The 14,746-nt window shown below is 36.3% G+C and overlaps 1 protein-coding gene across 3 annotated transcripts; it reads right to left on the reverse strand.

Moving 5' to 3' along the window:
• Positions 1-389: 389 nt before the first annotated feature.
• ARRDC3 (arrestin domain containing 3) lies at positions 390-14,557 on the reverse strand. 3 transcript variants are annotated; one of them, XM_061189437.1, is made up of 8 exons: positions 14,055-14,557; positions 10,028-10,109; positions 7,943-8,090; positions 6,786-6,888; positions 6,179-6,435; positions 5,687-5,849; positions 5,262-5,416; positions 390-3,138 (listed from the first exon to the last, which is right to left on the reverse strand). In XM_061189437.1, the coding sequence occupies exons 1-8, from the start codon at positions 14,332-14,334 to the stop codon at positions 3,082-3,084; spliced, it is 1,245 nt and encodes a 414-aa protein (XP_061045420.1). In that variant the 5' UTR covers positions 14,335-14,557; the 3' UTR covers positions 390-3,081. The 3 variants fall into 3 exon arrangements, with proteins under 3 accessions (XP_061045420.1, XP_061045422.1, XP_061045421.1); XM_061189438.1 differs by lacking the exon at positions 390-3,138 and having other exon boundaries at positions 5,307-5,454; XM_061189439.1 differs by lacking the exons at positions 7,943-8,090; positions 14,055-14,557 and having other exon boundaries at positions 10,028-10,111.
• Between the last annotated feature and the right edge of the window lie 189 nt (positions 14,558-14,746).

The following is a 14,746-nucleotide window of genomic DNA, read 5'->3' on the forward strand; positions in this document are numbered from 1 at the left end:
ACTTTATTTTTTTCTAACTTTTAAATTTTATTAAAAAAATCCATAGCTTAATGAATCATTAAGTAAAACGATGATAATTTGTACTAAAAATTCCTTTAAGCCTTCAGTAATTTTCTTTAGCAGAGAGCTAGAAACAATTCTTACCCAGAATGGCTTAAAATAAGAGTTTAATTGTAGTCTTCATTTTATTTTTTTAAAATTTTTGGTAATGCTGTGTGGCTTGCGGGATCTCAGTTCCCTGACCAGGAATTGAACCCAGGCCATGGCAGTGGAAGTACTGAATCCTAACCACTAGACTACCAGGGAACTCCCTAATTGCAGTCTTAATTGTGTCTGCATGTATGATGAGTTACTGATATGATCAAGATTCAAATAAATCTCCAAACAAGTTTACAAAAAGGAAAAAAACCGAAAACACTTTTATTTTCCACAAGGAAGAGCAATAGGAAAAATTAAATCATTTCCCACATATTGTTTTCTTAAAACAGCCTACAAGGACATATTCAGCACCAAATAAAAAAGAAAAAAAGAGAGAAATTACAAACAGCCACAGAATATAATCTATAAAGCAAACATTTAATATTGCACTTCGTTTTGCTAACATTTTGGATTTTACTTTTCCTAATTGAAAAATCAGGAATCTATCTTGAATACTGGAATACACCTGTGAACCTCACATCTTATATCAAGAATTGACCAATATTTAGAAAGGAGTAATGCCTCTAAGTAAGAAAGTAAAGGAATACTTTAATGGGGAAAATAAAACTTTATTTGATAAAGTTTTATATATTTAAAATTTTATCACATTTTGTGACCCAGTGCCAATTATCAGAATATTGGTCATTCTTTCCTCATGTGTTATTTATAAGAGTATATGGTGATAAGTATTCCAATGCTATGCTTATCAATAATTGTTCCCTAGTCAGTTAGACAGAAGAAGAGAAAAGAAAAGGGATTTTCTGACAATCCCCCCGCCCCCCGCCCCAACAAAAATAAAACCACCAAATGCCCTTTATGCCAAATATTCCATTAGCTTCTTTTGAGGGGGACATTCACAAAATGATTTAACAACAATAAAAAAATATTTCACCCCCATTTCCTTATTATCTAGTATTAGTTTGCTACGGGAGCCCAAACCCTTTAACCGAATCACTTAAAACGCGATTCATTTTTACATGGGCTTTCTTCACCCTGTCAGCATTTTTCAAACATGAATTGTCTTCCATGTTTTCTTAAAGGCCACTTATGGAAAAGCCTGTTTGTTTTGTATGAAGCTTTAAGACAGTATTTAACCAGGTCAAGCACCAAGCCAGAGTTACTATCATTTTCAGCCACTTTATTAACTGTGGGATTAAATGGCAGGATAGATGTAAGACCCATTTCACACATATGTTGCAACACCAGAGATGCTGATTTTCATTAAGATACATCAGAGCTGAATTCCTTCTAAAATAAGACAATCAGTACAACTTGGTACCTTGGAAAATGCAGTTTTAAGTGTCTTCATGAATGCTGGTATATTTATGAGCCAACTGTAAATTATCTTTAATATAAGCTATAATTTACTGATGTGATCGTTCTTCATAACTATATATACTCAAAGTGAATGATTTCTCATGCTTAGCAAAATCTTCCTTAGGTAATGGAAGAAAATACTTTCATTAAAAGAACCACAAAAATATAAAAGTTACTATTCCAGCACATATTCTAGTATTTGTAATTTTGAAGTTACACTTTTAGAATAAACTTGGGTTTTCAAGCTCTGTCAAGCTTGAGCAGGATAGGAAATGTATAAATTGAGCTCTCTGATCGTAATCTGAACATATATATTCCTGCTCATGAAAATACTCTGCACCAGCAAAAACGATTTCCAACATATGTGTTTTGGAGGTAATTAAGTAACTCTGTATAAAAATAAATGCACTTTCTCCTCCTTTCCAGTGACTGGAAAACTTCCATACTTTTAAAATAATAATAAAAAATAACAATAATTTTTAAGAGCAACAGCCCTTAACTCTTTGCTGGTGCCTGCCATACTGCCTCTCTTTACTCCATTCTTAGCTCTGCTAGTTTCTTCTCATATGTAATGATAAAAAGGCAATGCGGGTGGGTTATCACTTTTGTGTATGTCCCTTCTCCAAATTTCCCTCTCCAAAAAGCCAACCAAACAAACAAACAAAAAAACTCAACAGTGCAACAAAACACAAATAGCATTCCAACAGTTTGGCAAGTGATGCGTTCACCTGAGATTAAGTGATTTTAGGCAGTCAGTAACAAAATGCTGCTTTGCTGTAATAGTAGAAAGGCAACAAACTCTTAAAAGAAACCAAGAAGGTATACAATCTTGACAAAGTCTCTTATTAGCTTCCTCCTCTTATCTCTTTTCCCACATATCTGTTGCGTATCTACTACAGTAGGCTGCAAAACATACAGCAAGAAGGATTGGCTTGAAGGCATTTGATGTTTGTAAATAAATCCACAATAGGATCCAAGCTGAAGAGGTGATACATAGTCAGCCTAGTAGGACAATTCTGAGCATGTGCATACGCAGGTAAAGTCCAGGCTATATTAAATTAAAAAAAAAAAAAATGTCAGTGCGTTTTTTTCATGTTAAAGTTTTTTTCAAAGCTTTCTTTTGTTCCTTGTTGTGCTCACTGCAAACAAGTTTTAAGAGTATCAAGAGTCTGGCATAAATGGAAAAAAAAAAGCTGTAGTGACATGGAACCGCACAATGTAAGCATTGAGCATGTGCAAATTTTCAAATCAAAAGAAGGAAATCATCCCTCTTTACAACGTGGTGTCTTGACACGTATGACCATAGGCTAAGAAGACTGCTCTTAGTATGTGCCAGTTTTAAAGGAGAAAAGCTTAGATCTTCAAGCATGTTGGAGCAGTCCCAGAATGTTGCTGTAGGCTTCTAAAGCATGATCACTGGTTGTTTCATGTATTCGCCATTTTTCTGGGCAAAAGCAATTCCACTTCCTCTGAAAACGTGTCTCCTATATACTTCTCTGTCCTCAGCCGGGAAGGGAAGAGATACAGTTCGGAACCCACATCAACTTGATTTAATCAAGTATTCCTTCAACGAGACGGGCAGGATGGTCTATCATCTGCTGACTGATCAGGATTTGGATCAATCTAGAAAGAAAAGAGAAAAAAACCCCAAAACCAAAGTTAATTGATAAGGTTTAGTAAGAATGCAGCAAATAGGCTAATATTTTGAGTACTGGTTGAGAAATGTAATCAGAAAGAACATACAGAATTTGTATGGGGAAGAAAGGGTAATTAGTATCATCTATAAAGTACTTGCTATTCAATTACTAGATTAACAATTAAATTTAGAAAGGTATGCCGGAATAGTTTTATTTGACAAAAGCTAAAGGTAACGTTCTATCAGAGAATGGAGTTTTACTCAGCACTTAGTCACACTTAAGACTCAAATACACAATTGGCCAACATTTTCATAGCAATGATTTTCTTCTGTAAAGTATCCATTTCATCCTGTTACAAAAAAGTCAACTCATCTTTTCCCAAGCTTTGGGAAGAATGTAGTTGTGTAAACAAAGTTCTTGGTGCTTACGTGAGGTAATAACTCATGGGTGTAAAGCCCTGGGGAGGGCCTAGGAATACAGTGTGTATCAAGAAATAGGAATGGTGAACCCAAAATGCTCTAGAGGCTTCCCACCTTGCCTCTTTCTGTAGTGACTTTCATATGCACATACACTTAATAAAAGTGAACATATTTCAGTTGCTTCTCAGGTACAAAGAGAATGGGCACAGGAAGGCAAATTGTTGGGTTTAATACATTTCTTTTACTGAAAGATCTTTTGGACAAGACCCATTTACAATACTTTCCCCCCCTCTATGTGGCTAGATGTTAAATAATTAAATCACACCCTGAACCAATTTAGGGTTTTAAAAGTTTTGAATTCTCTTAATTATCTTTAGTTCATTTTAAAAGAAGGAGGTAGATTTTATGACAAATTGCTTAAAAGTGGATACTTAGATTGCCATTCTTTTAAAATGCCTGTCAGATCAAATCACAAATGAGGGACTTAATAAGCAAGACAGAAATATCAGAATAAAAATGTAGTGACAATGTTTCTAAAAAGTGGGAGGACATTTTTAGCATCTAATAATTTTATGAATTGAAATAGTGGGATAGAAAAATTATGTCCAATCAAGAATCTGCAGAGAACAGAACAGATTCTGAACATCCTATAATCAATGAATAAAGTGGATTTCATATTAATCACATCCAAAGGAAAACTGACTCTTCTAGTCATGGTATTAAGGGGAAAAAAAATAAAAAAATAAAAGCAATTCGTTGAAGAGTGAAACAATCCTTTTATGTCTTTCTTGGGAGTAATATTTCACTGTAAAATAGCTGTCTCAACTACAGCAACCAAAAAGAAAAAGCTGATGCTAGTGATTTACAAAATCATTTGGTATTAAATTGGTATCAAGGCCAACTCTAAAGTCCCTACAATGTGTTATTATGTATATATATATTCTGAAGTATCCTGACATTGCTGGATTGCTCCCTACCTCCTTTCCTTTGCACATATTTTTCTTCCTGCCTGGAACATTCTACATTTTGAGAATACTTACTCTTCAAGAATCAGTTTAACAATCACCTTCTTAGGGAAGCCCCTCCTGATTCTCAAGACCAAGCAAGCTGCTCCTCAAATGAACTGTGCATTACTATTACATTGTTATGTAATATTTTGCTTCTAAGTTTGTTTTTCTCACCAGTCTGTACGCTTCTCCCAAGGGCCATATTTTATTCATGTAAGTGCTTAGTTACTTGAGATGAATAAAAATAATCTAAGAGTACAGGAATGCTGTTTAAGATGTTATTACAAATGTTATTTTCCCTTATGACTGAGAATGTTAAAATACGAAAATTAAATTGGAAAAGGATGATGAATAAGATAAATTCTAGCTATTTAATCAATGACTGTAAAATGCCAGCTCTATAGATGCTTTAAAAGATGAATTATTCCTTTAACTGGCATTTTGGAAGTATGAGGTTAGATCATTATCTTTATTTCCCCAATAATATAAGAGACCAGTGCTACCTCTGGGTCAAACTTGGTAAATAGTGACAACCATATGATCTAACTTTTAATCTGTTGTTCAAAATTATTTGTTTTTCTCTTATCATGATAATCAAAACCTAACTGTGTTTTTAAAAAGTCTGCAATACTGTTTACTAAGAGAGTCACAGCCCATTTTGTACTTGAGGGTTTGATGCTTACCTCTGAATAAAGAGGTGGAGGCAAGAAACGAAACTCCTGAATATATGCAAACAGTGGTCCCTGAAGCGCTCTCTCAAAGTCATCACAAGCACTCACTGGTGCAAGATTATTCCGCCTTTGTTCCTCTGTTACCACTTCTGCATAGCTGGGTGGTGCTGAAGGAAAAAGATACACGCAATTCGAACAGCACGTTCTTATGCATGTCAAAATACACAGAATAGAAGGTATTAAAAAGGAATGTCAAGGTAACATAATAATAATTTGTCTTGTGATCAAAACTAGGGGGATATACATTTTAAACCTAACATTAGGGACACATCTACTCTCTTCAAGTATAGACAAACTTTAATCATAAAATATCAGAAGCAAAATTATGTTCTTGAAAATAATAGATTAAGCTTAGATATGCATTATCAAATTATTACCTTCAGGTCTTTCAGGTAGGGATAAACCAAGCCAGTTCATATTCATGCTACACTGACTGCTTACACTTGAGGTTCTGCTACCAAACGGATGTAGAGGAATGGTACCAATGACAAGTGGCAAATTAAGAAATAAATCCATAGCTCCAGGAATATCCACGTATACCTAAACAATGAAAGGAGATGTTAGGTTTAGAATGCCAAGCACTATTTCCTTTAAAAAAATGAATAACCTAATCTAATGTTATTTGAGGCTCTCATTTACTTCATTTTTAAACTTATATACATATGATATACTTGAAAAGTTTCTCCATCGTGTACATTTACTTCAGGTAAAATTAGTAATTATATTCCAAACTATATAAAGAATTACATATAATTATATATATCACACATGGAATAAAAAAAATCAAATCCTGGATAAGACAAAATGATACTCTTACGACTTTAAAACCTAAAAAAAAACCCACCCCAAGCCCTTAAATCTATACATACCATTAGTGAATATTCCACACGGATTATACTACAGTCGAGGATAGAGGGAGAAACTGGTGGAATTTTCAGCAACTTGCCATTCCACGTCTCTGTCTTTCCAGATGATAAGGATTCCCCACGCAAGTTAGCCACGAGCTGTTTGACTTCCTTCATTTTCCCTTTGGCATAGAAGGCCTGTGTTTGGTAAATGGCTGCCTTTGGCACCACCATTCGGGAGGAGCAGTTCTCAATCTCAGCAAATATCTGAATTGATTCACCTACAGGAAAAAAAAAAAATTATCTACTGTTAAAAACCAACCAACCAACCAACCCCAAAACAAATGTAGACTCTCAGGCTAAAGTCTGAAAGTTCAATGAACTACATGGATAAAAAGCTATCCTAAGAGTGGCAAGTAACTTATAGTTATAAAAATAAACTACACATTTACAGTAGCAATTTAAAAAAGACTACATTCCAATTCATAAAAGGAAACTGGATAAGCACAATTTATGATATTTTACCAAAGAATACTGTATCATGTTTGCATTTAGTAGAAATAATGTAAATTTATACACAAGAGCTAAGTGAAGAAAGATCGTTTTTTGTGGGACTCCACCTCATACATACCTGGCGTATAGCCCTTCCTTTCAATTTTGGCACTTAAGGATATTGGGCCTGAGGTACAGAACCAGCAACAGAGAGTCTTTTCTTTTGTGCCTGCTTGGGGTGACTGTAAGAAATAAATTTACAGAAAAAGATCAATGTATGAATTGAGACAGTAATAGAATGCTTTAAAATACAATCTTAAATTCTTGAAGAATTTAACATTAAAAGTAGTATTGGTTTTTTTTTTTCAGTATCCAAATATACTTTCCCACTAACCAATGGCTTCTGATTTATATTAGTATTTTTGTCTTTATACAAGTTTCCATTCAATTAAAGAAAAAAGGGTGCAGGGTTTAACACCGTATTTCATAAACATAGTTTTAGCCCAGGTTATTTACATACACAGTAATTAAAAACCAACCAAAAAAACAAACAGAAAAAAAAAAACCCTTTCCACATTCTATTTAAACTGCCTTAAAAAAAAAAAAAATTAAAAAAAATAAAGGCAGTTTGGAAAGCAACTTGGTTATAATCCCAAATGATAACATCTTTCTCTGAGAATGTAAAACTCAATACGTAAAAAAAGAAAACTGCTCATTTTTAAGATTAATTTTACTTGCTTAAAGATGTTATTATTTGTTTAAACCAAGTAAAGTTTTTGAAGTCAAATTTGAATCTTATGAAAAAATACAATTAAAAAAGATTTCCTTTAAAACAGAATTTAAGTTTTTTCATGAAAATAATAATCTCCCCATCATTTGACAACTATCCCTATATTGGAATAATGCAATGCAGTACAAATTTTAGATTATGTTATTTTCAAGTTAAGTGATATTGTTATAATAATAATTGATACTACTGTTCCTTTTCCACTAAAGTTATTTAGGGAACAGATCTACTCTTTTGTTATTGCTGTTACCTTCTGAGGAAGATATTTCATACCAAATACTGGTCTTACTTTAAAAATTTACTTAAAGTTATTACAGTATCAGAAAATGTGAGCATATTCTGCATTAATTTGTGTGCTCTTAACTATTTTTTTTGGAAAATGGTATTTATGTAATTCAAAAATGAAGTTACTATTTAAAAATTATAAAGAATGTGTATGTAGTTTAGGTGATTATTCTTTAGTATTTATATGCCAAAAACAAAAAATGAAGAATTCAGTTAATTCTTACCAGTAATGAAGGAGTGTTGATATCTATATGCTCAAAGACTGTAAATTCCTTCTTTAATTTTACTGGTAGAAGCCAAGGCCTGTGCAATTCGGCTTTCACCCAATAGCGCACACTGCCATGTCGGCCTTCGAATGAGGTAGCAAGTGGTCTGTGCAGAATATAAAGGTCAATATATTAATCTTACACCTCTTTTTAATAATTATACAGTAGCTCAGCATAGAAGTGTTAATATATTGTATGTTTATACATCAATGAGTTATCAAAGGCATAATTTATATTTCCAAAGGGATAAGTCATTGGGGAAAAAACCTTCTGTTTCCAAATAATAATACATAGTTGTTAAATATTACAGAAATTTGGTTAAAAAAGCCAGAAGAATACAATCTCTTTAAACTAAGAAGAGGCTACTTTTAATGCTGGTGGCAAAATTACGAAAGTCTGGAAATGAACAATTCTTGAAAAGGTCAAGACTTTAGTTTAAAAATAAAGTTAAGAATGGTTTAACTATTTCTATTGAGATATTCTGGACACTGGTTAAACAATCAGACCAAACGACTCCCTACGGCACTCCATTTTTCATTAACTAAGAATTATTATTATCTCTTATTATAGTAACTAATTAAGATTTAGAAAAGGCCTGGAATAGTCGTTATAGTTTCAAAAGTTTTTCACATTTCATTAAATCCACTGAAACTCTAAAAAAATGCTTTTACCTTTCCCAGTTTACTTATGTTCTCTTTTTGGCCATGCTTTCTAACTATACTATAGACTTAAAAAGAAAAAGAATCTTTTCTGTTGACCTGTATCAAGAGAATCAGAATTCTTTTTCAACTCTCCCAGATTTTATTACTTGTGGAAGATTTTATTTTAGTGAATTTAGTCTCTTTTTCATAATTTCATTAGAAAAATGCACAAGGCTCATTTATTTACAAGGTAGAGTGCTAGCTTTTTATGAGGAGTAGTGGTGTTTTACTTTTTGTTTTGTATTTTAGACTTCTGCATTAACTTGTATAGCAGAGAAATAAAACGCAGGATCTATGCTAGTCTTCTAGAGTTTATTTTAAATGACTTTGGTTTATAGATAGAATTTTTAAAAAATATATTAAGTTACTTCCATCCTTGGAAAACATTCAGGCCCAAATGTATTAGTCCTATTGTATTCAGACTTAAAATATTTCTCTCAGAAAGTAATTAGGGCATTATATTAAAAATCATGTTCTTAAGCAATATGATACACAGGATACTCTGAAAAATACCCTTTATGAACTCTATCCATATATAACAAATACTAGAATTTAAAAAAATACAGAATTATGTACCTTTGGCACTTGAAGTTCTTATGTAATGCAAGTTTACCTTTCAGAACAAACAGTACAAGTGCCACTTTGCATGTTTTAATATCTGTTAAGGCATTATTTCAAAAATTACTCTTTGTATAATTTCCTCTAATGATTTATTATTACATTAAGAATATACTACTTTCCTTCTTCCTTTCATACTAGATTCCAAGCCTTATATTAAGGTATCTCTGATGGATGTTTCCTTTTAAGTCCAGGTCATAATATCTCGAGTGACCTTCTCAATAGCTCTTTGCACAGAAGCTAATGAATTCGTATCAGAAAAAACACATCACTTCTGAAGTTAGGATATTCTTAATTATTTCGACTTTCTTAGCTTACTGCTGTTGGGCAGCATCAGTAGAAAAAATGATCACTGAATTTTTATAAACTACTAAATGAGAGACTTGTTATGGTCTACCTTTTTTGCTAATGCTGATGATAAACTAAGTATTAAGTGCTTACTGTTTCACTGGCACCTTCCAATTCACTCACTTTAAATGAAATACTATTCAAGTTTTAAAAACCATATAAAACTTGAGATAGAATACTAAGAATTGAGCTTTGCTTTCTATAATATTGCCACTCTAGATTAAAAAAATAGCTTCTTTTTTGAGTATATTTTTTCCTCTAGCAAGTTTCAGTAATGAAAAGGGTTTTTTTTTTTAAACTAAAAATATTTAAATTTAGAATGTTTCATTTTAAAAGAATGGATGTTTATGAAAAATGCATGTCACAAAATACTTACGTCTGTGGAAGCTCGAAGCTGAATGCATATTCATGCCTTCCTGAATGAATAGTGTTGAAGCCTTCTTCGGAATTATCATCATCTAAAACAAACAGAAAAAGAAAACAAAAAGCTTGTTAATAAACCTTTACACTCTCTTCCTGGTGGCAGAACTTTAAAGATGCTCACATAGTAATTAAGGCCACAAACTTTAGAGTGTGAGAGATCTGAGTTCTAATTCCAACTTCATCACTTCCTCTGGGTAAAATAAAAGTCCTGTCTTCAGTTGCTTCATCTGTAGAATGGGGATAATTAATACTTATACCCCATGGTTGGTTTTTCAATGGAAAACAACCTAAACTGCAAAGCATCTATGTGTGACAATACAGGCTCAACAAAAGATTCAGATTTCAAATCTTATACTAAGATGTTATCTTTCTCTTCATCCACTTAAATTTATCCTATTAAGACTATATATAAAATGAAAACTGTTCATGTAAGCCTTTTAAAATATGTCAGTTTTGATACAGAAGATGTGAATGTTAAAGCCCTAAAACCATTAGAAAACTCTGTCAAATAGATGTTGGAGTTAAAAAAAAAAAAAGGAACAGTGATTTTAATGTCAGTTTCATAGCTAAAAATAAAAATTCTTATTGAACCTAAAATTATGACCACCTCGGTCTATCCTAGCAACAGCTAAAAATTCGCATATATATAAAATATACCTTAGATTTAAAAGGTGCCTGCTTAATGGGAAACTGTCACACATCCTTGAAAAATGAAGACTAGGTTTGTTTCCCATTGCTAGAAAAAACGGGATGACTTTATTTTACAACCAATTTCTTTTGCTCAAATAGGTTATCTCCAAAACGTCTCCAAAAGAAATATAACGAAATGTGGGAGGGTATTCTGGAATCTTAAAATGATTTTCTAAAGCGTTCTGACCGGTTAATTTAATTACATAAACGTCTACTAGCGCAGTTTTCTCGGTGTAGAAACCTTTATCATTAACCAGGAGACTAAGAGAAACGGGTATTATCATATTTAACTTTCCCTCACCAAAGTAATGAATTCACACAAAAACCGTGATGCTTCCCTTCCATCACAGCAGAAAAGGAAAAAAGCGCCTATATGTGGAAACTTTTATTCAAAAAAAATCACCAAGACTCCCTTCTATCTCAGTAGTATTTTCTTCTCCCCCACCCCGTGCAAATCCCCTCTACGGGATTTCAGCACCGAAAGCCCGCTGATGAGCTGGGGGCCATTTAAAATCGCTCCCCCCGACGGCGCCCAAAGTTTGTCTCCCTCTCCCTTTCTTCCCGTCTCGCTCCCTTTTTTGTGCCAGCTCAGCAGTCTCATCGAGGCGAGCGGCGGCGGCCGCGCCGTGGTAAACAAGTGCCGGGCTGTCAATCAAGAACTAGACCGGAGCAGGAGAGGACCGGCCTGAACCGGCGCGAGCAGATCCCAGCCGGCCCGCCCGCGCGCCGCCGCCGCCCGCGCGCCCCGCTATACGTACGGCATATGTCGCACGGCGCTCGCGCTCGCGGCCGCGCAGCCTAGCCTGCTGGCGTGGGGCGGGGCGAGCACGCTGCGGCGCTTCCGCTTTACACGCCCCGGCCGGTGACCGGTTCGATCTGGCTCGGGCCACCCTGACACCTTTACAGTTGCGGCGAGGGAAACTGGTGGGGCGGGGAAGGGGGGCGCGGGGTGCAAAAGCCCCAAAGAAACAATGACAAGGGGGCAAGGAATACTCGCCGAAGCCCCCACCCCGCTTTCAATGTTAGTGTCACTTTCCCTTCCCAGCCAGTCTTGGCGCTCTCTCTCCCCTCGGGTCACATCAAGGTAGCCAGTCTGGTGACTGCATAAATCGGGAAACACGCTGTTTCAGCTAGGAGGAAGACAAGCGTTCACAGAAGCTGCCTGACAGCTTCCACCCGAAAACGTGGAAAATGGGGTCCTGCTAACCCTGCCCACCCAATTTCCCCGTGAATGGGATTGTCAGCTAAAAAGTTGCGCCCAGGGCCATCCGGCACCTGTAAGGCCGGCGGAAGCTTCTCCTCTCCACTCTGTTGAAACTTGTAGTCGTTCCTTTCGGGGCTGCAAGCGGGCCCAGGTGAGGGTCAACAGAACGGTATGTGACATGAGCCCCGCGCGCCTCCAGAAGCCCGGGCAGGGATGCGAGTAGGGGCGGGGGCCGCAGCTCAGGAGGGACCTTTACCGGCGCACGCCGGTTCCAAGCCTCGCCCCAGCCGGCGAGCCCGCTCTCCCCACCCGCCCGCGCCCAATCCAATCAGAGCCTGGCATCGCCTTAGCAACAGGCTAACAAACCCGACTCCGCCTATCGCTGGCCGCCCGGGGCGGGGTCTCAGTTACCAGGCTAGTTTGAGAGGTCCTAGTTTTAAGTCATTGAAACTATTCCAAGCGAAGCTCGTTCAAGCTTGCAGGGGTTGAGGGGTGTCTCGTGGGGGTGCGGGGCACATAGTGTTCTTTACTATGAAATCGTGGCGCAGTTAATGAAATTGTCCCCATAAGTCGTTATTCTACTTTTACCCCACTGCAAACCTCAACTCCTTAAAAACCTTTGTTTCTTCTCACTCATAAAAAGCTGCCAGTCCAGGAAGGATGAAATACAAACTCTTGTGTGTCCTGTTCAACAAATACCAGGTCTGTCATTAGGCAGTTGCATTTCTTATCACTGTCACTGCTTGGAGAGGTTAACTAAAAATTATTTCAGGATGCAAATTACCTATGTGTAACTGAAAATCCAAGTAAAGATTGATTTCATCTTAATATTTTAAAAATAATGCATTCATGCTGTAACTCAAAGCACCCTACGTTTCTACACTTGCCTTAGTTCAATTAGCACTTCCTCGTGGATGTGTATTTTTTAATTAAAAATGGAGGTAAAAAGTGCTCTACTCTTTGAAAAATCATCAACATTCGAGTTAAATACTGCATTAAAAAGGAGAAGGACAAAATTACATAACCAGTTTTAACATTATATTCTTCTTGGGCTAGGAATTAAGTCATCGCCACCACCTGACGCGTGTAACCAATCTGCTGAGAGCAGAACAAGCGCCCCTCCTCACCACCCCCCAGAACTGGTCCGAAACAGGATTGAACCGCTTCTAACAAAGGGTGGAAACTTAGAAAAACAAGCTTAGAGTCTGCTATATTTCCACAATGTAACCATTTAAACAATAGATTTGAAATCTCAGGACCCCTTCTCCCTTGGACAACCCTTTATCTCCAGTTTCTAACCAAAAATCAAATCCAATGAGCCGAATACTTTTCAATTCCATTTGACTGGCACGGGTTTCATTGAATGCACGTTCCAAAGTTAGGCATGATGCTTGGAAAAGAAAATTTCTGACCCTAAATGGCTTCTAAAACTGATATTAAACATATCATAATGATAGGTGCTGTCCTTTAAAATAGAGAATGCTTGATGTAAATTTCTAAAGGAACTGGAAAGAATAGGGAAAAAACACGTGGGGTGTTGATACCATATGTCAAAATAAACCACAGAAACCCATTATCAAAGAACAAAGATCAATTCTCTGAAGTCTTTTGCGTGTCAATATTAAAAATGAAATACACCTATTAACCCACTTAAAAATGTTACTCCATTTCTTCACTGAAGCTTAGTTTTTAAGATCTAAGGTTGCAGAATACAAGGAAAAACCTAATATTGGACTGCAGCTTTTAGCAATTCATTTGAAAACATATTAGTAAAATTACTGAATCGGATATAAGCAGAATTTATACGTAAGGTGGAAATGGACTGCAAGTGTGTATGGCACAGACCAAGCCGGGTATAGAGGTAGTGGAATAAGTGCAGTTTGCAGTCACTTTGCAGATGCCTGCATGCATTACGGCTTAACACACGATGAATGTCAAGGAGAATTCAAATCTTCCACCTTTCCAACCTTTATCAAACAGCTATACGTTATGGTAGGAGTAGGATTACATTAATTCAGAAAAATCGAAAAGGTATTTTGCCAAAGAAAACAGGTCTAATAATTTCTGAATAATGTAAAAAACTTACCTCTTTCGTGTCCAATTAAGATGTCTTTATGGTTGAAATATTCTACTTCTTCAGTGTAATTCTGTGTATAGGCAGTATTGGAGCCGGCGTTTCTCGATTCGGTCCAGCGTACTTTCGCATGTCCTCTTGCATGAATTTTAAGAGATTTTACTCTGATTTCCCCAGTAACTTCTAAATTCACCCTTCCTGAGACTGTATCCCCACTAGAATACACAGGGACATTGCTGTCATTAAGACAGTCAAAGCTTATTGTCAAACTCTTTACCTTTCCCAGCACCATGTTTATAACAAAATCTATAAAAAATATAATGTAAGACAAAAAAGTCAAGATCACATATAAAATGTGATCTTAACACTGATCGATGTCTTTGCCGTGCAAAGAGCTTGCAGGCAGGATCAGTGATTCTTTACAAATAGTTCATTGAGATTTCTTAAAAAGTCAGGGCAGCACAGAGGCTGCTGCTCAGTGATCCTGCTAGTCTCAGTGGTCTCCTTACAAAGACGGGCGGCTGGAAGCTGCCAGCTCACTTTAAGAGCAGCTTTGTGAAAAACAACCCCAGTGCGCATGCGCACGCCGCGGCTGCTGTCCGCCCTCCCTGCGCGCCCCCTCCTGCGCCCGGCTCGCTCGCGGGTACAGTAGGTGTACAGCCAGGGGAAGAAGACACTGGGGCTGCCGGGAGGGTGAACCTGAC

Source organism: Eubalaena glacialis, chromosome 4 (assembly GCF_028564815.1).
Source record: "Eubalaena glacialis isolate mEubGla1 chromosome 4, mEubGla1.1.hap2.+ XY, whole genome shotgun sequence".
Taxonomy (NCBI): Eukaryota; Metazoa; Chordata; class Mammalia; order Artiodactyla; family Balaenidae; genus Eubalaena; species Eubalaena glacialis.

Excerpts from the sequence above, each read along its gene's own strand:
- ARRDC3 (XM_061189437.1), bottom strand. The coding sequence starts at position 14,334 with ATGGTGCTGGGAAAGGTAAAGAGTTTGACAATAAGCTTTGACTGTCTT. Across the intron at positions 8,091-10,027 it reads AGCTTCGAGCTTCCACAGAC|ACCACTTGCTACCTCATTCG; the intron begins GTAAGTATTTTG and ends TATTCTGCACAG. Across the intron at positions 6,889-7,942 it reads TCAACACTCCTTCATTACTG|TCACCCCAAGCAGGCACAAA; the intron begins GTAAGAATTAAC and ends TATTTCTTACAG.